Source organism: Humulus lupulus, chromosome 5 (genome assembly GCF_963169125.1).
Source record: "Humulus lupulus chromosome 5, drHumLupu1.1, whole genome shotgun sequence".
Classification (NCBI taxonomy): Eukaryota; Viridiplantae; Streptophyta; class Magnoliopsida; order Rosales; family Cannabaceae; genus Humulus; species Humulus lupulus.
The window spans coordinates 127,631,452-127,655,692 of NC_084797.1; the positions used below are offsets into that span (position 1 = coordinate 127,631,452).

The 24,241-nt window shown below is 45.1% G+C and overlaps 1 protein-coding gene across 2 annotated transcripts in view; it reads right to left on the reverse strand.

Moving 5' to 3' along the window:
* Positions 1 to 3,913: 3,913 nt before the first annotated feature.
* The window catches only part of LOC133777642 (probable aminotransferase ACS12), a 28,780-nt gene continuing 8,452 nt past the window's right edge, over positions 3,914 to 24,241 (reverse strand). For both annotated transcript variants that reach the window (XR_009868743.1, XM_062217330.1), the window contains one exon: positions 3,914 to 4,238. Coding sequence is in view for 1 of the 2 variants with exons in the window: in XM_062217330.1 (XP_062073314.1) it covers positions 4,213 to 4,238 (26 nt within the window). In the remaining variant the exon portion in view is untranslated. The remainder of the gene's footprint in view (positions 4,239 to 24,241) is intronic.

Here is a 24,241-nt window from a genome sequence, read left to right on the forward strand (position 1 = left end):
ACAAATGGCAAGGAATGGTTGGGTGATCTGGCTTAGGAGTGACCCGGTAGACCAGTGAAGAATTTTGACTGGCCAGTCACATATTTGTCTGCCCAGGCATGACCATGTCTGACCAGTCATGTGTTTGTCTGCCGAGGCATGACCTTGTCCGACTAGTCACATGTTTGTCTACCCAGGCATGACCTTGGCCGACCAGTCATGACCATGTCTGACCAGCCAAGTGCATGTCTGCCCAGTTAAGTGCATGTCTGCCCAGCCAAGTGTGCATGTCTGCCCAGTCAAGTGCATGTCTGCCTAGTCAAGTGCATGTCTGCCCAGCAAAGGTTTGCTCGACCAGCCTGAATGTGATATGGATCGACTAGACAGAGCAGGGCTACGCAAGAGATCCCAGAAATGGCTTCAACAAGAATCGGTCTTGGCTTGCGCGGGAATCTCTCAGTTTATCCCATGAATATAGTGTATTGTTATATTTTGAATATTATTGTAATTTAAATATAATGAGAATAACAAAATATCCCGATTATGGGGGATATCATCTGTACGATCCTGAGCCTATAAATACAAGGCTTATGGCATCATAAAGAGGACTTTGGGAACTTTTGATTCGAATTCGAATTTTCTAGAGAGAGAGAGTACTTGTATTTGAGAGAATTCTTGTATTCTTGTAATCTGCACTGAAGAAACTCAGTTGACTCAGGTTCATCTGATCTTGTGTGCAAATCTATAATCACAACTCTAAGTGGATTAGGCTATTACCATCACATTGGGGCTGAACCACTATAAAAATCGTCTGTGTCGTTTATTTTCTCTTGAAGGTTTTATCGTTTTTGACGTCTACACGTCGTTGGCCAAAAACGCGGTCAACATTTTGGTGCTTTCATTGAGAGCCTAAAGAGAAAGACAGACGGACCTTGAAGTATTATGGCGCCTAAGAGCACCAATGCAGCCTCCAAGAAGACAGGCTCCTCTAAAGAGCCTGCTAGATCAGAGGGTCCTGGCCCACAAGACCATGAGACTGAGCCTAAGGTCATGCTCGAGGACGTGACTCCAGAAGTCGAAGAACTCCAGGAAGCCATGGGGGCCTTCCAGGAGGAGATGGCACAATTCCACGCCAGACAGGAGGCGTTCGCTGAAGAGATGGCCAGGCAGAAAGCCGCGTTAGAGCAGCAAAGGCGCGATATGGAGGCCAGAAGCGAAGAGCTCAGAAAACAACAGGAGGAGGTCAATCGGAGACATCGTGAAGCAGCACTTGCTCTAGAAGCAGCTACCCAATTGGCCCAAGCCAATGCTCAAGCTGCAGCACAAGCAGCCACCCAGGGAGCAAGAAATAATGACGCTGGTCGAAGGACCACTGACAGAGCCGATTCTCGAGGACCGGGCAGAAGCAGGAGTAACCCCCCTAGTCGGGAAGATGATGGGGACCGATCCAGAACTGTCTCGACGCAAAGGGAGCACTCTAGAACCCCCTCCAGGAGCCACCGATCAGAGACTTCTAGATCAGGGAGTCACCGATCGGGCAGTAAAAAGACTCCACCCAGGCAGGATCAGACCAAGACTCCTCGAGAGAAGAGGACTTCACAATTCAAAGATGGGCATGGTCGTGATGAGGCTGACAGTCATCACACCGATTAGTCAAAGGAAAAGGAGGGCAACGACCAACAAGGAAGGAAAGACTACCCAGGACATACCGAAAGGCCTCCACTGCACCCCGACCAGCAGCGTAGTAGGAGAGAGCAAGTCACGTGTAGTAAGCCCTCTGGGAAATCGAAGAGTACGATGTTCGATCGGGTAGGAGAGCATGCTTCCCGGAAGGATCTAAGGGATGTTATCACCAACAAGAGGAGGACTGTCCCGGTCGAAGGGCAAAATCTGGACTGCCCTGCCAGTCAAGTAGAAAAACTTGACGACAGCGCGCCAGATGGTAATGCCCGACCAGGCGGTCAAGATCTTGGAACTTCGTCAGTTGCACCAGCCATCCAAGCCTAGCTTGATGTACTAGCAGCTGCAGTGCAAGGTTTGTCAAAACGACCTTCTGGGAGAGATGCGATAGACCACCGGAGTGGCAGCCCATTTTGTGACCGGATTAAAGCAGCCCAGCCACCGGCAAAATATAAAGCACCGGTTCTGCCAGTATATACAGAAAAGGCAGATCCCATCAGACATGTTGGGAAGTTCAAGGACCAGATGGAAATGCTCGGAGTGAGTGATGATTATCGGTGTAGAGTTTTCCCGACTACTTTGTCGGATACTGCCTAGGAATGGTATTGGAAGTTTAAGCCGAACTCCATTACCTCTTGGGAAGCATTCAGGAAGGAGTTTTGTAGACAATTCAACACTGCCCGGACTACACCAGTTTATGCCAACCACTTGGCAGATATCAAACAAGGAAAAGATGAATCTTTAAAGAACTATATACAGAGATTCACGAGAGAAGCCAATAGAGCAACTGTCGTAGGAGACGAAGGGAAGATGGTTGCCATATCTGCTGGGATAACTTATCGGAGCCCTTTGTGGGACAGTATACATAGGAATCCAATTTCAACACTTCAACAATTTCTTGACCGGGCGGACAAGTATATGAAATTGGATGATGCAATAGAGAAAGAGGAGAATGACATAAACAATCCGGGCGGATCAATTGACTCTGGTGGAAGAAAACGTGGAAATAACGGGTCTGACCACCATGAGGAAAAGAAAGAAAAGTTGAATTCAAGTGAAAAGCCAACCAAGTATGAGCCTCAATTCACTAACTACACCACTCTCTCGGCTGGCCGAGCGAAAGTATATCTTGCTAGTCATGAAGAGGTTCCCTACAAGAAACCTCCACCCATCAGGAAAGAGATGAGGAAGAGGGACATGAATAAGTTTTGTCGTTTCCATGGAGATTATGGTCACGACACGAATGAATGCAATCACCTCAAGGACGAGATATAATTTCTTCTCCGCTCGGGCAAGTTGAGGAAGTACCGGGCAGAGACACCCTAAGGAGAAGGAGGCAGCAGCAATCCTGGTTTCAAACGACAAAGATCTCCACCCTTGCAACCCGGACCTGTGGACTTTACCTTAGACACTATATGTGGAGGTCCACACTTGGCTGATGATAGCAATGAAGAAAGGAAGAGGTATGCTGAGCGAGAGTGCTAGGATCAGAAACCACTGGAGTGGCGAGCATTGGAGGATATGTTATTTCTAAATACCGCTTTCAGAGTGGTAGCTTGATTTTGAGTTGTTTGACTTGTTATTTAAGTTTGGTTTATGAGCTGGTTATTTGCTAACCAGTCATTTTATGTTTGAACAATTTTGGTTGTTTAAGACTCGTTATTAGACATGTTTTGTCCTTTTTAATTTACAAGTAATAAAAGAGATTACGCGCAACGTGGTCGATTCTTGCTACAAATATGCATGTGTGTTAATTATCCGAGCAGTGTTCAACTGGTCGGTAAAATCGTACAGTGTTCAACTAATCGATACGTTCAAGCAGTGTTCAACTGCTCGAATATTTTCCATTTATTCTATGTGTTTCACGAGTAATTAACTGCTCGAACAGATTCGGTCAAGTAGCAAGTGACTAAGGATCTTTCAACCCTCGAACACTTGGGGGGCACATGGGGTATACTGGTATATAATTTAACATAGGCAATAAGAGCACGAGTTAAGATATCTATTTTTAGGCTGACTTGTAAATTTTAGAAGTCCAAAAAGGCCATTAAGCTAACTTGTTTGACAAAGCTTAAGTAACTTGGAATTTTTTTTTTAAAAAAATTTCAAGTTAGAAGCAGATATTCGTGTGACAATAAACATTATGCTCATAAAATGTTAGAGCAATAAGAGTGTGAGAAAGTATACTTAGTATGGACTTATGAAATGTCTAGAATTTCTAAGTTAGAAAACTAAGTACTCATGCGAAAATATAAGGCATACATCAGAGTGACTTTACTATTCACAAAAAACTTATAACTTTTTAAGTCTAAAAAGACTTAGAATGTTTTAAGTTAGCAAAGAAAAGTAAAGTATAAATGCCAACAGCTCGGCTGTACGAGAAAAATATTAAAGCTGCTAAGCAACAATTGTCTTCACAAGAATAAAGAGCAAACTATTAGCCAAGTACAAGGTTTAGCTGATCAGGTGCAAAGTTTTCTTGGTCGGGAGAGGAGATACAACTTCCCTGGTCGGCTAAGCATATATCACTGGTCGAGTAGGAAACTCTGTTGTTTAGCATGAATAACATCGATGAGTCCCTGGAGTGAATCAAACAAATAAGTCAGTTCAACAGAAAAATATTTATTTTTACTACTTAGATAAACATTTTTTAAGAAGTAAGAATATAGGGTGCATGAGGAAAAAGAGACTTTGATGTATAAAATGCTTGGGGGAATTCATGTGTTCGAGCAGTACACATGACCGATCGGACGGGTGTGTATGTCCGAGCGGCTGCATTGGGTATGTCCGAGAGTGCTGAGAAGTTGCACCTGCTGTTCGAGCGGATGGTGATGGCCGATCGGGTGGCCGTGTATACGCGTGTCCGAGTAGTGCTACACTCGAGGTGTTGCTGGCAAGCGTCCGAGGAGCTGGGCCTCTTTGTCCAATCAGTTAGTGGTGTCCGAGTTGAGGGATACGTATCCATTATGTCCGATAAGCTGGAGGCTAGTCCGAGCAGATGCGCGTGATGGCTGGGCGGATGCCGTGATGTCCGATCGGCTTGAGGACTTGACCGAGCAGATGCGCGTGATAGCTGGGCGGATGTTGTGGTGTCTGATCGGCTGGAGGCTAGTCTGAGCAGCTGGCTGCATCCGAGCGGTGTGGGGGTTATTCGTCCGAGCAGTTGGGCGCGTCTTGGCAGATGGTGGTGTGCATGTCCGAGGAGCATCAAGGTGTCCGAGGGGCATCAAGGTGACTGATCGGTGGGCATAAAAATTCAAGACTAAATCTTTTGCGTCTGAGCAGCTTAGGGCATACCCATTGTCCGAGTGGTTAGATGATAATGGCCGATTGACTATACACATATTTTCCAACAAACCAATTGTCTATAAGGTCCAAAAGGACAATAAATCTCAAGGACATGGGGCACAAACATGTTTTCTTACTCATGGGATACTACCACAAGATCAAAAAATTGAATTTGAAGAAATCAAAAGACAAGTTCAATCGTGGGATTACGTGAAAGTTATCGACCGAATGGAAGCTTTTGGATGACCTCAAAAGCATTTTGCTAGAAGAAAAGTTTATTATGTGAGTATATCATATAATAAACTTGGGGGGAAAATGTTATCCCCAAAAATTGGAGTTCGATGACATGGCAATAGAAATGACAAATGGCAAGGAATGGTTGGGTGATCTGGCTTAGAAGTGACTCGGTAGACCAGTGAAGAATTTTGACTGGCCAGTCACATGTTTGTCTGCCCAGGCATGACCATGTTCGACCAGTCATGTGTTTGTCTGCCCAGGCATGACCTTGTCCGACCAGTCACATATTTGTCTGCCCAAGCATGACCTTGGCCGACCAGTCATGACCATGTCCGACCAGCCAAGTGCATATCTGCCCAGTTAAGTGCATGTCTGCCCAGCCAAGTGTGCATGTCTGCCCAGCAAAGGTTTGCTTGACCAGCCTGAATGTGATATGGATCGACTAGACAGAGCAGGGCTACGCAAGAGATCCCAGAAATGGCTTCAACAAGAATCGGTCTTGGCTTGCGCGGGAATCTCTCAGTTTATCCCATGAATATAGTGTGTTGTTATATTTTGAATATTATTGTAATTTAAATATAATGAGAATAACAAAATATCCCGATTATGGGGGATATCATCTGTACGATCCTAAGCCTATAAATACAAGGCTTATGGCATCATAAAGAGGACTTTGGGAACTTTTGATTCGAATTCGAATTTTCTAGAGAGAGAGAGAGTACTTGTATTTGAGAGAATTCTTGTATTCTTGTAATCTGCACTGAAGAAACTCAGTTGACTCAGGTTCATCTAATCTTGAGTGCAGATCTATAATCACAACTCTAAGTGGATTAGGCTATTACTATCACATTGGGGCTGAACCACTATAAAAATCGTCTGTGTCGTTTATTTTCTCTTGAAGGTTTTATCGTTTTTGACGTCTACACGTCGTTGGCCAAAAACGCGGTCAACACCCATAAACACTTAAAACTCAGCTATATACACAGAATTTGACCACCAGAAACAAAACTCAGAACATACCTTAACTCTTTATTAGATCCTTTAGCTAACCCTGAGCTAATCCCCAAAGTCTCAGCTCAATTTCTCTGAATTTCCAGCCATTCCCCTCTTGCTTCTGTGGTCCCTTTGAGAGAGAAAGAGAGAGAGAGAAGAAGAAGGTTGGTTCTAACCTTTGTTCCACCGAGTTCTACACTTTTCTTAATCTATCATTAACTAGTTAAATCAATCCCAAGGCTCAGGGTACCGAAACGTCCCCGAGGGGAAAATGGTAAAATTTCCCCAGGATTTCCACCTAAGCTTCCTAACCTCAAATATATCTCAAATTATTTATTTTCATAACCCGATAACCTAGATAACCATCTAATATCCCAAATACCCCTTGACTCACCCCGAGTCGAGTATCGGGTCCTGTTGTGACTTTCCCGCTACCTGCTCCCTAGGATCGCCTCGTGTTGAAAGCTGCACACACACATAAGCACATATATTTATATATATATATATGCACATAATAATGTGGTCTCAACAATTTACCACACACAATCACGTTTATGCCCTAACGGGCTAAAATTACAATTATGCCCTTATCATCCAAACAGGGCCCGCATGCTTATCCAGTACCCATAAACATGCTTTCTTACCATTAATTCTTTTAACTTCCAATTATGCCCTCTCGACACACTAATCAAGGTCCTTAAGCCTTATTAGTAATTTTGGGTCGTTACATATGTGGTGCAGGTAAAGGAAAAGAAAAGCTCACCCAGCCTTGAGTGGAGAGCTTAGGTGGCGATGTGTACATATGCGGCCGCTTGACCACCACAGCCAATGTGTTTCTCAGGGGAACCAGGGTTTATCCCTATTTTTGTCGCTTAGGTCGACGGATTGTAACTTTTGAACTGTAATGACCATTTTGGATTGTAAATAACTTTGTAAACACTTCTATGGGATCCCATGTACAGTATAATGTTTTTAGTAAAATATATCTTTTTCTTTTTAATCGAGATTTTCATCCTGGTCCATTAATAACACTTAGATGCACGTTTATAACCTAATGACTCGTTTAGCGAGTTAAGCACTATTTAAAGTACACAGTGTGACGGTCTTGGGTTATCCAGGGCGTTACACGTGGACTAGGTGGATTTTAACCACTGAACCACGTAAAGTTCTTGGTGTTTTCTTTATACGATTTAATTAAAGCCTAAATTCAACCTCAAACTTCTTAATTCACTGTTGGTGAAAGACTGCGTCAACACATGTTCTCCAGATCTCGTTAGGCTTTAGGACCTACACTGGATTTTCTACCCAAATTTGGATATTGGGCCTTCCTTATAAACTCGTTCCTGAGAACCATGTCGACTTCTGCTCTTAGTGCTTCCGCCCTTGTCGGGTAAAAGCAATCTTCTTTTTTTTCTTCATTAGGGCAGTGATAACTCTACAAAATATAGTTATTTTACCACATTTTTTATGCTAATTATTGCTTAGTCTTTGAGTTTTTAAGTAATTTTTGAATTTATTAGTCTTATTGTAGTTTTTTAGATTTTTATAGATATTTTATTGTAATATGTTGTAGTTGAATTATTTGAAATTAGTGTTGTTAAGTTAGAAGTAAAAAAATGCACTTTTATTGAACTTAAATGTTAAATTAAATTAAGTTATAATTAATATTTTTAAAGAATTAATATGATTTATTTTATAATTTAAATATTTGATTCTAATTTAATTTATGTTTATGTTGTAGGGAATTTGGTGCATTTTTGTGCTTGAAGAGCAAGAAAGTTGAGAGCTGAAAAAGAAAGAAAATAAAAGTATTAGTTTTGAAAGAAAAGAACAAGAAATTAGTGTTTTTGAAGTCAGGCCTTCAGCTCCATTCAGCTCAGCAAGGAACACTCGACCCAAAAGAAAGCAGCTCCCAGCCTCCCTTCTCCTCTCCATGGACCTGCAAGCTGCCAGGCCCGCCAGCCAGCCCGCCTGCCCAGCCTTCGGCCCGCACCCGCCTGCCCAGCCTTTCCCTGCAGCCAGCCCAACCCGTCTGCCCAGCCAAGGTGTTTAATATCTTGTATTTTGGATCGTTAGATAATATTACACTTTGTTCTTCATTTTGCAAAACATAATATTCTTTGATTAAAATGTGTCATTAAATTGTACACATCCAATGTTTAGAACAAAAATAATATGTTTTGCCTTATAAATAATGTTATTTAATTTTTTTTGTTTCATTAGGTTGATTCACATTAAATACTTTGAAATTATATTTTTTTTTTGAAAAGTGAAGAAAAATTCTATCTTTTTAGAAATAATTTGTGCTTAAATTATAAATCTATTTAGAAAATGATAGTTTGAATTATTTTAACTATCACTAAAACATGAGAATCAATATACTAATACATATTATTAAACTTATATTTTGTGGATTCTAGTATCTTAATAATCTTTCTTTTACAACTTATTTACAAATCATAATTGATTTATTTTTCTTCTCTTAAATAGCTTTATTTTCAATCTTTTATTTTCTTGACATTAAATATTATCAATCTTTGGAGCTAGGTTAGAATTTATTTAATTTTGGTTTCAAATAATTTTTTGTTATGTTAGTCAATTCCTTTGAGTTCGACCTCGTGCTTACACGAACACTACATATACGATTCGTGCGCTTGCGAGTTATAAATATTTAAAACGTACCCATTTTGGGTCCATCAGGCAGCATTGGGATCCACATTCGAGGCATGGCAAATGATGTTTGGGTCAATACCCATCATGTCTGCAGGGGACCATGCAAACACATCTTGGTTCTCACGGAGAAAGTTCACCATTGCTTCTCGGACTTCCGCCTTGATGTTTCTCCTTACCTCTATTTTCTTTTCTGGGTTGGGTTCATCAAGGATAGCTTCCTCTATCTCATCTAGGGGCTCTATCACCCTCTCATCACCCAATATGGGATCCAATTCATTGGGCTCCTTCTGCTCTTCAAGGACATCTTGGACCTCCATCTCCTTTGGAGGATTCTACTCGGGAGTCTCTGCCTCAATCACCATTATAGGGTGTTTGAGGGACACATTGTATCACTGACGGGCCTCTTTTTGGTCCCCGTGAACTGCACCGATTCCTGCCTCTGTGGGGAACTTCATGCACAAGTGTCTGATGGAAGTGGCTGCTCCAAACTCCACTAGGGCTAGTCTGCCCATGATGGCATTGTATGCGGAAGAGCAGTCCACTATCACAAAGGTGCAATATTTGAAGGCATGTCTAGGCAATTCTCCAAGTGTCACTGACAACTTGCGTTGGAAATTTATGGCTTTATACTTTCTAAGTCAACAATGAATAATTAGAATAATTCAATATTAGAAACCCTAGATGCTAATCAAGAACCTTATTCAAAGTGTGAATGCAAAACTTAATAATCAAATAAACATATTCATGTTATGAATGTGAATCTTGATAATAAGGAACTAAGTGATTAAATGATGATAATATGATCTTAGAAACATTTAATCATCAATACTAACAATGAAAACACAATAGAATAACACAAATACAAAGTTAGGGTTTAGATATATACAACCTTTGATTTTGAGCAACTTGAATCTTCAAACTTGGGGAACAGTTAAGGCTTATACACAATAAGTATATTGTTGTCCAAAATCACTATTCCAAGTCTTCCCTTTGTTTCTTGAAGCTTCTCAAAAGTAGAATGAGATTTGGGATTTAACAAGCTTTGAAACTCATGCAAGTCAAGCAATTCTTGATGAGTTTTTGGGAGAAAACTTATGGTCTTTGAGATCTAGAGAGAGTTGAAAAGTGTGATCAAGGATTTTCAACTCTAATAACCCTTATTTATAGTGTATGCACTGTCATTAAGTCTAACCAATAAGATTAGAGCTTTTAAACACATCATTTGTAGCTAAGTCAGTCATCTATATGGTCATGTACGGACTGCCCAAGCGATGTGTCGCCACCCAGTAGACGATGCATCACCTGCTGGGGGGTTTTCCTCCTAGGTACTTTTAGTCGCCTCCCACAAGCGACGCAACGCAGATGCCTCGGTTTTAATGCCCCAAACATGACCTCAAAATGTCTCCAAATGCCTCCAAACGTTTTGGGAATGTTTATATACCTCATTGTATCACTTAGACCCATAAAAGTCACTTTTAGATGCCTACTACACAATCTAATGTTTTCACTTCAACTTAAGTGAAAATTGTTAAGTGTTTTGGAGCTCATCGTATAAACATCTTAACCAATATATTTAACCGATGTCAACAACTTGATCTGCCCCATTGGGATTAACCCTTCACCCGAGAAGCCATAGAGGGTCGAAGTGCATAGGGAGAGATCACTCGTTGTCAGTCTTATTCTTTCGAGGGCCCGTTTGAATAGGATGTTCACAAAGCTCCCATTGTCCACTAGGATCCGAGCAACCATTTTGCTGGAAATCTGGGTCTCGATTACCAAAGGATCTTGGTGGTGGAAGTGCACTCTCCAAGCATCTTCCTCAGTGAAGGTAATAACTTGGTCCGTTATCCGAGGCATCTATGTCAAGAGCTAGACCAGTGCATAAACTTCGTCATCATGGTTGAGGGCTCGTACATATTTGTTTTCCGAACTCATCGACGTTCCCCCTAAATGGGGTCATCTTGAGATGGTCCCCACTCTTCCATTTACCGTAGGAGGACCTTGGGCCATAGGCTGCGGAGTAGTGGGTACTTGGCCTTGGTTTTGGGGAGAAGCCCCCAATTGATTCGAGGGTGGTGCTTTCAAGGGAGCTTGCACAGGGCGTGCACCACCCCTGGTGTACTAGTGTAGATGACCCAACTTGATGAAATTATCTATCTCATTTCGCAAATTCCTACATTCATTGGTATTGTGACCAATGTCGTTGTGGTATTTGCATAATTTGCATGGATCCCTCTTCTCCCTTTCTCTTCGGATGGGCTGAGGCCTCCAGTAGTGGACTTGTTGTTCCGTGGCCAAATATATTTTCCCTGAGTATCCACGAGATCAATGTACTCAGAATACTGGGCTGAGTACTTCTCCTTGAGAGCTTCTTTACTTTCTTGGTCCCTTTGCTCTTACCCCCACGCTTACTTCCACTGGGGCCTTCACTAAACGTCGTTGACTGGGAGGGAGCATCTGCTCCAGTACTAAAAGCATGTTGATAAGCACCAAATCCAATGGGAGTTGCTTCGTACCCAATAGGCATGGCGTTGTAGCTGGCTTGTGGAGTAGTGCGATTGTATTTGGAGCACTCATCACACTTGTCTGTGCGGGAGTGTAGGGAAAGAAGTGGGAGTTAGGCGTTATAGTCGCTAGGATGGTAGGACCTGGAACAAAGATTAGTCTCCTAAAAGCCCAAATTTTTGCATCTTCCCAGTGTATGTATTCTTGGCTCCGACGAATAAAGTCATCGAGCCTGTGGCATCCATGTCTTTCTAGGTCGTCCCACAGTGGGGAACCTAGGCGAATACCAGCATGTTTATCCATAAGTTGTTGACCATCATCGACTCTCTTGGTCCTTGCAGCTTCATCCTTAAAGCACATGATGTATGCTTTGAGGGTCTCAACGACCCTTGCTTGATGTTAGCCAAGGCATTGACCTCAAAGCTAACTTTCCGAGCTGCTATGAACTATCTCCGAAACTCGGAGGACATTTGGGACCAGGACTGGATGGAAGTTGGTCTGTGTTTCTTAAACCAGTCATCTGTTGCTCCCGTCAAAGTTAGGAGAAAGTAGTGACATCTCGCGTCCACGGAGACGCGGTGCACAAACATCAACAGATTGAATTTGGACAAATGGTCGGATGGGTTAGTCATCCCGCTGTACAGGGTGATGTCGGGCATTTTGAAGCCTCTAGGCAGTAGGGCTTCGATGATGTGTTGGGCATACGGCTCACTGTCCTTGTCCTCGGAGTCTGAATCATGACCTTGCTTCTTGGCCATCTTAAGTATTATGTTTTTCAAACTTTCCAACTCCACCAGGAGAGGGTCATTTTGGGCACTGTGTGCTGGGTATGCGTCTTGGCCAGACATTGCTTCTTTTCTCTGAGCATTCGGGTTATCTCAGAGGTCCGTGTGAGAGTATCTCCTGTGGAGGTCCTCGGGCACGACCCTATTCTTGTGGCATTGAGATTGTCTCGCAAGTCAGGCTGTGCGTGCTTGTGAAAACCTTCCTCGGGGAATCCAACTTCTGTTTACCCATCAGACTTGACATAGTCGTTGTTAACTGAGATGCTAATGTGTCGTCCTTGGTCCATGCAGACATCTCTCATGTTGGCTCCCAACCTTGGGTTTCCCCGAGGCTGCTGGGTCACAAAGGGTCCTATTTCCCGTGGCCTGGCTCGGTCTATTACAGCATGCCTTGGCGGAATGCCCTGGGCTCCTCGAATATTGCGGGCCTTGGGGTATCCTCGGACACCGTAGAATGCTTCCGAATCACGTACCCTTCTCGAAATTTCAAGAGGCTCTGAAGCTCGTCGAGCTCTCTTTTGTTTGTGGGGAGCCTTAGCTCTTTCTCCTCCCACATGAGTTGGATGCATAGGTGGTGCTCCAGATGGACGCACAGGTGGTATCCCAGCAAGTTTTTCATGTGGTACACCAGCTGGCTGTACAGTGGTATTTCGACTTGGGCATCCACTTGCAGCCCTTGGGTTGCCAACGTTGTAACGACCCAAAATCACTAATATGGCTTAAGGGCCTTGATTAGTGCGCTGGGAAGGCATAATTGGTTTATGTGTGAGTTTATTGATTTAAATGCATGCTTGTATGATTATATGAATGTAAATGTGGTTAAATGTTATATCTGTGAGAACCACATTATTATGTGGGTATATTTGCAGAGTGCGACTTGAGGCGATCCTAGGGAGCGAGATAGTGGGAAAAGTCACAACGGGGCTTAATATTTGACTTTGGATAATTCAGGGGTATTTTAGGTATCGGGTAGTTATTTAGACTATCGGGTTATGGAAATAAATATATGAAGATATATTTGAGGATAGAAAGCTTACGCGGGAATATTGGGGAAATTTACCGTTTTGCCCTCGGGGACGTTCCCGGTACCCGAGCCTCGGGATTGACTTAACTGGCTAGGATTAGATTAAGTTAATGAAAAACAGAGGAATAAAACATAAACCGACCCATGCTTTCTCTCCTCTTCTCTTCTCTTTTCTCTTCCAAGAAACTACAGAAAACCTAAGGGAATCAGCTGGGAAAACTCTGTGTTTGAGCTGAATTCATGAAGGCTTAGCTTAGTTCAGACTAAGGGTCACTCAATCAAGATTAAGGTAAGAGTTGAATTATGTTTTTGGGTGTTAGAACTCTAAGTTTTTGGCTGAATATTAAGGTGTTTATGATTTTGATGTTTAAGGGCTGAATTGAAGATAAGTGCTTGGGTTTTTAGCTCAGAGGTTGTCAAGGAAGTGGTTCAACGAAAGAGGTAAGCTTCAATTCGTAATTTAGAGATTTAAATTTGAGTATTGCATGACTGGTTTTGGTGTTTTGAGTTGCTGGGTTTTAGAAATCGAAATGGAGTTTTAGTAGGTTTTAACCTGGATTTCTGTTGGATTATGTTGTTAGAGTCATGATAAAAGTTTTGTGATTAATGGGTTTTGAGTTAGGGAGCTTTGGGATGGTTTTGGATGGGGTTAGGATGCTAGAAATTGTGGATTTTCTGGGCACGAAGGGGAGGGCTGCGACTCTGTTCTAGAGCGTTGCGGCCCTACGAAGCAAGAGAGCCAGGGAGGCTCGGCCAAGGGAGAGCGCCGCAGTGCCCTTGGGCAGGGCCGCGGCGCGTGTCTGCTTGCTGGGGGCCTTGGGCTCTATTTTGGTGCGGGCCGCGGCTAGGTTTCAAGGGTTGCAGCCCTTAGGTGCATTCTTGATCATTTGGGGATTTTAAGTGCGGGAATCTAGCCTAGGGTGCTCGGGATTATTGTCACCACCGTGCTTGGTGGAATTCGATGTCCCAGGAGCTAGTATTGTACCCGGAAACCTTTCTTTGAGTACTAATGCAATCCAATACCTTGGTTGTGACTAGGTGTTAAAGCTAGGGCTCGGGAAACGGATCGTGCTCAAGGAACGTCGCTCATAATCAGTGAACGTAGAAATTAAAGGAAAGAAAACTGCACCCAGTTGTGTACCTGTAATATGACTAAGGGTTCCCTAATATGAATACTTGAAAGGATGGTATTATGCCATGTAAAAAGTGAACCAACGACCTAAGAGTGCCAATGGTTACACTAGCGCACAGGGCGCGGCTTGGCCACTGGTAGCCGAGGATAGCTTATTATGCACTGAGCTCGGTTTAAGTGGGTCGGAGTCAGTGGGGTAAACAGAGAGTGCGGCCTAAGTTGTCGGCCCTGACTATTATGTGACCTAATTGGTATTTGTGATTAGTTGCGTCTTTGGTTCTGAACAAGTGCTGAGTGATTAATGTGGTGTAATAAGTGTTTGGTCATGCTTAAAGAATTGACTATCTGTTATTGATGTTTGTGTTGCATATTATGTTTTCTTGCTGGGCCTTGGCTCACGGGTGCTACGTGGTGCAGGTAAAGGCAAGGGCAAACTTGACCAGCCCTGACTTGGAGAGCTTTGTGAGCCGAATGTACATGACCAGCTGCTTAGCTGCCACGGTTGGAGAGAAGATAGGAACATGAGAACCAGAAATGTCTATTTTGCCTTAGTATGGCCGATGGTCGTCTGTATTTTGGAGATTCTATAAACCAACTTTTAAACACTGTTTTTTTTTTTGGATCCCATGTATAAAACTGTTAAATTATATAAAGTGTAACTCTTGAGACCAAAACCTTTTTAACCCTAGCACTTTTATGGTTAGTGACACATTTTTAACTAAATGACTTGATTAGCAAGTCCTGCACCTTATAAGTACACAGTGTAGCGGTCTTGACTATCCAGGGCGTTACAAACGTGGCCCTCATGGCATTCACCACCTCCTGAAAGGCAGCGATGTTGCTTTTCTAAGCCTTCATTTCCCTTTGTTGGGAGGCGATTTGACTATTCAAAACCACTACTTCTGGTAGTTTTGTGGGCTGAGATGAGCATGAAGACTTGTTGTCCCCATCATCTCTGTCGTACCAATCATTGTTCGCCGCCTCTGGAATTCCCATGGGAGGTTGTCGGACTTGCTCTCCTCCCACTGTGGCTGGGAGGTCTCCATTCATGGTTGTGAGTGTTCACCATTGTTGAAACTCTTGCTTTCTTCAAGCTCTCAATGAAAACACCAAAATGTTGACTAGTTTTTTCGCCAACAACTAAAATAATAGAAAAGCTTAAATAAAAAAGAAAATAGAATGCATATCTTACATAGTTTAGGTTATTAATTAATCCTAGTCCACGAGTCACTTGTATTAGGATGATGAAAAACTTACACAACTCAAGTTCTCTTGGGTTTTCAGGCAGTGCTTGTGCTCACTCTGAAAAATAAAATTCGGATAATTTACAATGTGTGACATAGCCCTATTTATAGGCAGCAAAGACAATTAAACTCTTTGATTGGAGTTGACTACAATTATCCTCTCTTTATGGAGGATTGTTACAACATAAATGAACATTCTGGATTTAATAAGTTGGTGGGCTCCAACATATCTCATTGGGCCCAATACGAGGAAGTTCAACCCACTACTTTGTTAGGGAAAGCGCCTCTGACACTGTCACGGCGGTAGCAGCATGTTTTTCTATGTCAGGCGGCATCGTGGGACATCCTTTTTGCCGCTTGTACAGAATTGACACTACGATCCATATAACAATAGGTGTCAGAAAGTTGTCTGTGCTCTAGAGTCAATTTGCTTGACACTTGGCGACTGCCCTCCTAACCTAGAGAAGGGTTCTCGCATGTTTGGAGGAAGTGATCTCATTGCGAGACCTGGAGCACTTCTCTTTAGCAAGGTTTTCGGGAGGTAATCCCCTCAGAAGATGTACTCCTTCGGTGGTGGTAAACAATGATAAGAATTGGGTACTGTTGACGCGGTTCTTCCCCAACAGGTAATTAAGAGAATGAGAGAAAAGGATTAGTGCTAAACGTGAACCGAAATAGATGTATGATCTTAGGGGACGAACGGGGTGACTCAAGACACGGTTTTTAAGTGGTTCAAAGGTTAAAATCCTTCTACTCCGCTAGTCAATATTATTGATCTATACTCAGTATTTGGTTACAAAGTATTTCTTATGAGGGATTATTTTTCCAACCCTTATCAACTCCTAGGGTCTCCATATTTATAGGAGAAGGCATCTGGAAGTTGGTAAGGAGGTCATCTCGTGACCTTCTCATTTATCCTATCAACTCTGTGACATTCATGATTAATTCCTAAACCTGACACATAAGTGTGGTCAAAATCGATAGGTAAGGAGATAATGGGCCACACGGCCCAACCCAGCCGTGGGTGTCTGAACACGCACGTTCCTGCTGCGTGTCCGAGAAGTCAGGGAGATATCGGACACGTGATGTCAGATATATGCACGTTTATCTTGCGTGTGTTGACTTTACAAGGGGTCATAGCCTCCATATCTAGCTCGTACCACGAGCTGCGCATTTGACCCGACCTTCGGCCTTCCGATTCCTTGCTCCAGTCCTGGCGAGTCTTGGCGAGTCCCTGAGGATTCCTCGAGCTAAGGGGGGTACGACCTCAAGACAGGAGCTCCGGTCTGGGGGATGTTTATGGACTAACCATGATTAGTCCGAAGCTCGACCTGCTAATCAGCCCGTGGGAAAATCAGGGCGTACATCTGCCCCCCAAGCTCCTGCTCGTGGTATATGACGTCGCATATAAGACCACAGTAGGGACTTTTAGACTTCCCTACAAACTCTTCGCATTCCACTCTTTATGAAGGCGCCTGATACGTGGAACATCGTGGGTGGTGACGGTACATCTTACGAGAACCGCATTTAATGGCCTAGCCTATGCCCAGTCGTCGTTTCGTATTTCGAGTGGAGGGCCTCGGATCCCTCATCAGGGCCATCCAAGAGCCTTCTACACGTGATCCTTCACGCATATAAAAAGGGGGTGGCCACCCTTCCATTCGAAATTCTCCAAACCTCTTTTCCTCTTTCCTCTCTATATTCCCGAAGAACGAAACCCTCGACTCTGTTGCTGCCATTTTCATCGTTCAAGAAGCTTAGGCATACGGATTTCTCCGAAGCTTTGGAAGCTACTACACCGACGAAGCTCCTACCCACGAAACACTCTCGTCTACCTCCCAGTCATACACTGTAAGTTTCCTGACCCTGTGTGCTTTGAAAACATGCTACTGTAACTTAGGGAAAAAAAATTACTGTAGCCGCATGCAAGGGTTTTCTGGGTTTTGTGGATATGGAGGATGACAGCCTTTTTAGGTTAGGGTATATTTGTTGTAGGAAATCGCTTTAGAATATGGGTTTCAAGATGCCTTTCCTGTGAAAATTTCTGGGTAGGAGTTTTGGGAATTTTTGGGTGGAAAACCGGGTAGCTTAGGGAACACGCCTCACAAGCGGTTTTGCAATTTTCTGCCTACTGAAATTTTCCCCCCAAGGAAAATTCTATTCTGAACCTCCTGACACACGAATTCCGAGTAATCGGGGATCTATTGGGAGTATGAGCGCGTGTTCACTGAACCGCGTGGCTCCACTCTCCACGGGCTGGGCTTACCTCAGCTCGTGCAAGTAATAATTGCTTCTTCCTCCTGCTTGGGTCGCCTTTTCTAAAGTGTTTTCTTTTGTTTGTTAGGCGACCAGATGGCTCCAAAAAAGAATCTCCCCCAGAAGAACGTTGGAAGCTCGGCCTCCCAGCAGGAGAAAGGAAAGGCGGTGATGCCTAGCTCCCCGATCCCCCGTTTCGGGCCGGCAGTGGAGAAGGAGGTCGAGGTGGCCCCTGACGCATTCTTTGAGGCGGAGAGAATCGTCTCAAAGATAATCGATCAGAGGAAGATTAACAAACTCTTCCTCACTCACAACATCGCGCTGGGGAAAGCCTCCGTTATTGCCCGACCTGCCTCGGATGGCGAGCGGAGCTGCGCGCCGCTCGACGAATCTTTCGCGGCCTGGAGCGGTGAACACTTTAAGGCAGGGGCCTTCCTTCCCCTGGATCAGTACTTTGCTGATTTCCTGAACTACGTGGGGTTGGCCCCATTTCAGCTCCCCCCCAACTCCTATCGTCTGCTGGCAGGGTTGAGGTACTTGTTCCAGAAGCAAGAGTGGGAGGTCCCCACTCCTGCGGATATTTTATATTTCTTTTGCCTCAAAGCTAGCCCGGACCAGCGGGGGCGAGGTGACGGGTTTTACTATTTAACCCGTTTTCCCAACAAGGCGGCGGTCATCGAGCTGCCCAGCCACCCCAATGATTTCAAGGACCAGTTCTTCATGTCAACTGGGTTCCGGAACTGCGAGCACCACTACTTCAATCGTCCTCGTAAGTGCTCTCTAACCCTAGCTCGTGTGTTTAAATATCACTTTAGCTCCTCCTGCACCCCTTTCTGACTTAAACTCATTACGCAGCCATCTTCGCGAGGACAGAGAAATCTGTGACCCTCGGGGCACAGTATGAAACATTGGCGGGCTTGCCCCCCAGTGAGAAGGATTATCGCGTGCTCGTGATGGATGAGACGATGGTGGCTTGCAAATTGATTTTTCCGAACAAACCCTGAACCTAAAGAGGCCCCAGAGGCCGCCTCCAGCTCGGGACACCAGACCTATCAACGTGGAGGAGGTCGCGGAAGATGAAGACGAGGAGGATGAGGGCGACGAAGTTCCGCTCGTGAGGAGCAGGAAGAGGACTTTGGAGGTCGCCCAGACGACGGGCGAGGAGAGGATCCAATCCGGAGCAGCCGCGGGTCCTTCTGGCCAAGGTAACCCTTACTTGTTTAGGAGTCTAGATAGGGCCGCTGCAGACCCCCGGCTAGCTAGGTTCAATCCTAGGCAGCTCGTCCATCGTCACAGGAGCAATCCGGACCTGAACACGCTCCTGCTCCATTGTGTCGACCAGCTCGTGCTGGACCACCAGGAGAGCCGGCCTAGGGGTACCGTAGTAGTAGATAACACCTTATCCTTTAGGTCGATCCTTTTCCAGGAGTATGGGACAAACCTACGCACATGGTCATCACTCCAGAGGGGTATCTATGCTCCGGAGCTTAGGCAGTACGTAGGGGAATCTAGCCCCGAATCGGACCCGGAGCCAGAACCTGCGCCAGTCCGGGAAATAATCATCTTAGGTTCTTCCAGCTCGGGGGGTAGAGCTCCCTTAGTATTCGTATATATTTTTTAGCTTTAACCTTTTGTCTTTATCCCTGTATGATTGTTAACTTGTAATAAACATGTTTTTTGTTTGACAGAAGAGATATCTCAGCCCGAGGGGAGCTTGCGAGGCGCAGTCTTCGGGGGAAACCCCTCAGCCGGGCCAAGACTGAAAAGGCTTCGGGGGTCCAGGAGCACTACTGGGACCTCCACCAAGTCCCCGGCAAAGGAGAAGGAGAAAACCCCGTCAGCCCAGGACGCGGGAGCGATTCTTCCTGCTGCCGGAGCAGGCCAAATGCCTCCACCACCTCAGCGAACTCCAATCGTCACCCAGGACACAGGGACGGAGCTCGGGGCTCCGGCTGCGGTGGCCTCCGATGTGCGCATTCCAGTCAACCCTCAGAACCTGGAGAAGATCCCCGAGGCCTTCCGGGGAACGGTGTACGAATCGGCGAACTACGCCGTTGACCATATCTATAAGTTCACCGAGAAGGAGCTCCGGCTATTGAGACAATGAGCCCGGTTGACGTAATGGAGTCTTCAATGGGCATGACACTAACGGTAAGCCGCCCCCTCCTTTCTTCTTTGTCTTAGGCTTTTGCCATTATACTTTGCCCTATTTTTCCTCTAAGGCAATTTATCTTTCATTTCCCGCAGGGCGTCGTCGCTCTTCACCGGAGCATCGCCAGGACCAAAACTCAGCTCGAGGATATGAGGACCGAGCACCAGGCCATCCTTCAGGAGGCCAAGGTGACTAAAGATGCCTTGACGACCTCGAAGGCCGAGTTGGAGAAGACCCGCTTGAAGGTCCAAGAGCTCGAGACCTCCCTTGCCACCTCGCGGAAAGACCTCGAGGCTGCGAGGACTGAGCTCTAGGTCGCCTTGGAGGCCGAACGGGCCACATCGGAGCAGTCCCTGCAGGATCTGTTCTATCACTGCTGGGCTTTCAACCCGGAGGCTGACTTCTCCTTCATGTCACCGAGCCTTTGGACGAGCTTGCTGGTGAAGTTTCAAGCTCGCCTTGAGAAAGAGGCGCCGCCTTCGGAAACTGGGGAAGCCTCTGGCGCGGCGGAGCAGGGTGAAACAGCGACCTCCAAAGGGCCAACTGACGGAGCCTAGGGCGCTTTTTCTCTTTTTACCTTTGAATAATTTTAAGTTTTTTGTATGTAACCTTTGCATGAGGTGTTTTCACCTCGAGACAATTTGCCTTGACGCCTTTAACTTATGTTTTTTTTTTTTATGCTTTTGGCTACAATATATATATCTTTTCGATAAACTTAGTCAATGTTAACCGTTATCTATATTTCGAGCTCTTTAAAAAGAACAACGATAAATAGACTTACATCAACCTCCAAGTTTTATGACCCGGTTAAAACCAGGAACTTATTTAGAAAACTTAGTTCGTGTTAACTTTTATCCATATCTCAAGCTCTTTTAAAAAGGACAACGAGAAATAGATTTAAATCAACTTCTAAGTTTTATGACCCGGTTAAAACCAGGAACTTATTTAGAAGACTTAGTTCGTGTTAACTTTTATCCATATCTCAAGCTCTTTAAGAAGAACAACGAGAAATAGGTTTAAATCAACTTCTAAGTTTTATGACCCGGTTAAAACCAGGAACTTATTTAGAAAACTTAGTTCGTGTTAACTTTTATCCATATCTCAAGCTCTTTAAGAAGAACAACGAGAAATAGATTTAAATCAACTTCTAAGTTTTATGACCCGGTTAAAACCAGGAACTTATTTAGAAAACTTAGTTCGTGTTAACTTTTATCCATATCTCAAGCTCTTTAAGAAGAACAACGAGAAATAGATTTAAATCAACTTCTAAGTTTTATGACTCGGTTAAAACCAGGATAGGACTTAGTTAGAGTTAACCCTTATCCATATCTCGAGCTCTTTAAGAAGAGCAACGATCCATAGATAAGGATCAACAACTAAGTCGTTAAGGAGACCTGGTTATATCCAGGTACCATATGCCCCCCAAGTAACTGGGAAAGGGTCTTTCGTGGTTACTTTAAGATTACACTTGCAAATATGCTTAAAAAGCTGATTTTTATTAATACATAGAAAGTGGCTTTCCAGGCCTTACAAGTGGATCATTGATAATATTTCTTTAAGTGGATGGCGTTCCAAGTCCGTGGGACGGCCCCTCCATCAAGTCGAGCTAACTTATAAGTTCCCCCCTGATGACTTCGATGACCTGGTAGGGTCCTTCCCAGTTTGGTCCCAAGACTCCATCTTTGGGATCTTTCCCGGCCAGGAAGACTCTCCTTAGGACCAAGTCGCCAACGCTAAAGGCGCATTTTCTGACTTTGGTGTTGAAGTAGCGAGTGATCTTCTGCTGATAACAGGCAAGCTGGAGTTGCGAATCCTCTCGCCTTTCATCAACTAGGTCTAGGGAATGGCATAGGAGCTCATGGTTCCGACCTTGGTTGTAGGACCGGACTCTATGCGACAGAACCTTAACCTCCACGGGGAGGACTGCTTCACTCCCGAAGGTTAGGGAGAAAGGAGTATGACCCGTAGGAGTCCGATGCGAGGTCCAGTATGCCCATAGGACCTGGGGGAGCTGTTCCGGCCAGACTCCCTTCGCTTCATCTAATCTTTTCTTGAGGCTCGCCTGCGGATAGGCCACGGAGGAGAAGCTTTTCACAATTTCGTGCCTTTCACAAAACTTAGTGAACAGGTCGCTGTCGAACTGAGTGCCGTTATCGGAGACGATCTTCTTGGGCAGGCCGAATCGACAGATGATGCTTTTAATCACGAAGTCAAGCACCTTTTTAGACGTGATCATTGCCAACGGCTCTGCCTCGGCCCACTTAGTGAAGTAATCGATGGCGACCACGGCGTAACGGAGCCCGCCCTTTCCAGTGGGCAGGGTGCCTACTAAGTCTATTCCCCAAACGGTAAACGGCCAAGGGGCCGAGATCATTTTTAGCTCGACTGGAGGAGCTCGGGTAACCGCAGCGAATCGCTGGCACTTGTCGCAGCTCTTCACGTATGAAATCGAGTCTTTGGACAGAGTCGACCAATAATAACCTTGCCTGAGAACCTTTAAGGCCAAGCTTTGCCCTCCAGTGTGGTCTCCGCAGAATCCTTCGTGAATTTCCTGCAGGATGGCCTTCGCTTCACTTGGAAGAACCCACCGGAGGAGAGGTAAGGAGTGCCCACGTCGGTACAACACTCCATTGACTATCGTATATCTCGGAGCTTGATATAGGACTCGCCGCGCGTCGTTACGTCCCTCAGGCAGCTTGCCCTCAACGAGATATTCAAGAATGGGGGTCATCCAGGTTGGCCTGGTGTCGATCATCTCGACCTCTGCCCGATATCCTTCTATACTTGGTTTTTCCAAGAATTCTATTGGCACCAACCCCAGGGTCTCTGTCTCTCCCGAGGTGGCGAGCTTGGCAAGAGCATCTGCATTGGTGTTCTGTTCTCGAGGTATCTGTTCGATCGATCTTCGCTCAAACGCGGACAGCTCGGCTTTTACCTTCGCCAGATAGGCGGCCATCTTGGGTCCTCGTGCCTGATATTCGCCCAGGACCTGGTTAACCACGAGCTGGGAGTCACTGAAGCACTGGACGGAGCTCGCCTTTAACTCCCTAGCTATCCTTAGGCCGGCCAGCAAAGCTTCGTATTCCGCCTCGTTGTTGGAGGCCTTGAACCCGAACCTTAGCACCGAGTGGAACCTATGTCCCTCGGGGGATATCAGTGGGTATCGTGATTCTACCCCGAGGAGTCTCTTGCTGATGTAATAGACGGGCTTCTAAACTTGGTCCTCTTCTCGTACTAGTACGACACTAGCCGTGTCTTTAGTGACGGCCAGGTAGAGGAAAAGAGGCTCTCCTGCCTTGGGCTTGGATAGCACGGGCGGTTCAGCCAGATGTGCCTTCAGGTCAAGGAATGCGCTTTCGCATTCTACTGTCCATTCAAACTTCTTGTTTCCTCAGAGCAGGTTGTAGAAGGGCAAACACTTATCGGTTGACTTGGAAATAAACCGGTTCAGTGCGGCCACTCTCCCTGTCAAGCCCTGGACATCTTTCCGCGACCTAGGCGAAGGAAGCTCGAGCAGTGACCTGATCTTGTCGGGGTTTGCTTCGATTCCTCGGGTATTGACTATGAACCCCAGGAATTTCCCGGATGCGACATCAAAAGTGCATTTCTGGGGATTGAGCCTCATGCCATATTCTCGTAGTATTTTAAAACATTCTTCCAGGTCGGAAACATGGTTGTCGGCAGTCTTTGACTTGACAAGCATGTCATCAACATACACTTCCATGTTTTTTCCGATCTGGTCCGCGAACATTCTGTTTACTAGCCTTTGGTAGGTAGCTCCGGCGTTCTTCAGACCGAACGGCATGACCTTGTAGCAATAGACATTAGTCGGGGTCATGAAGCTGGTGTGTTCCTGGTCCGCCGGATTCATCACGATCTGATTGTAGCCTGAGTACGCGTCCATAAAGGACATGAGCTCGTGTCCCACCGTGGCATCCACCAGCTGATCGATCCTTGGCAATGAAAAACAATCCTTGGGGCAGGCTTTATTCAGATCAGAGAAGTCAATGCAGGTCCGCCATTTCCCGTTGGGCTTTGGAACTAGCACGGGGTTGGCGACCCAAATTGGAAATTTGGCTTCACGGATAAAGCCACATTTTTTGAGTCGGGTCACTTCTTCTTCTAGGGCTTCAGCTCGGGTTGTTCCTAAACGTCTTTGCTTCTGAGACTTGGCAGGAACGCTTTTGTCCAGATGGAGCGTGTGCATGATGACACTCGGGCTAATTCCCACCATGTCCTCGTGGGACCAAGCAAATACATCTAAGTTAGCCCGTAGAAATGTAATCAGCTCCG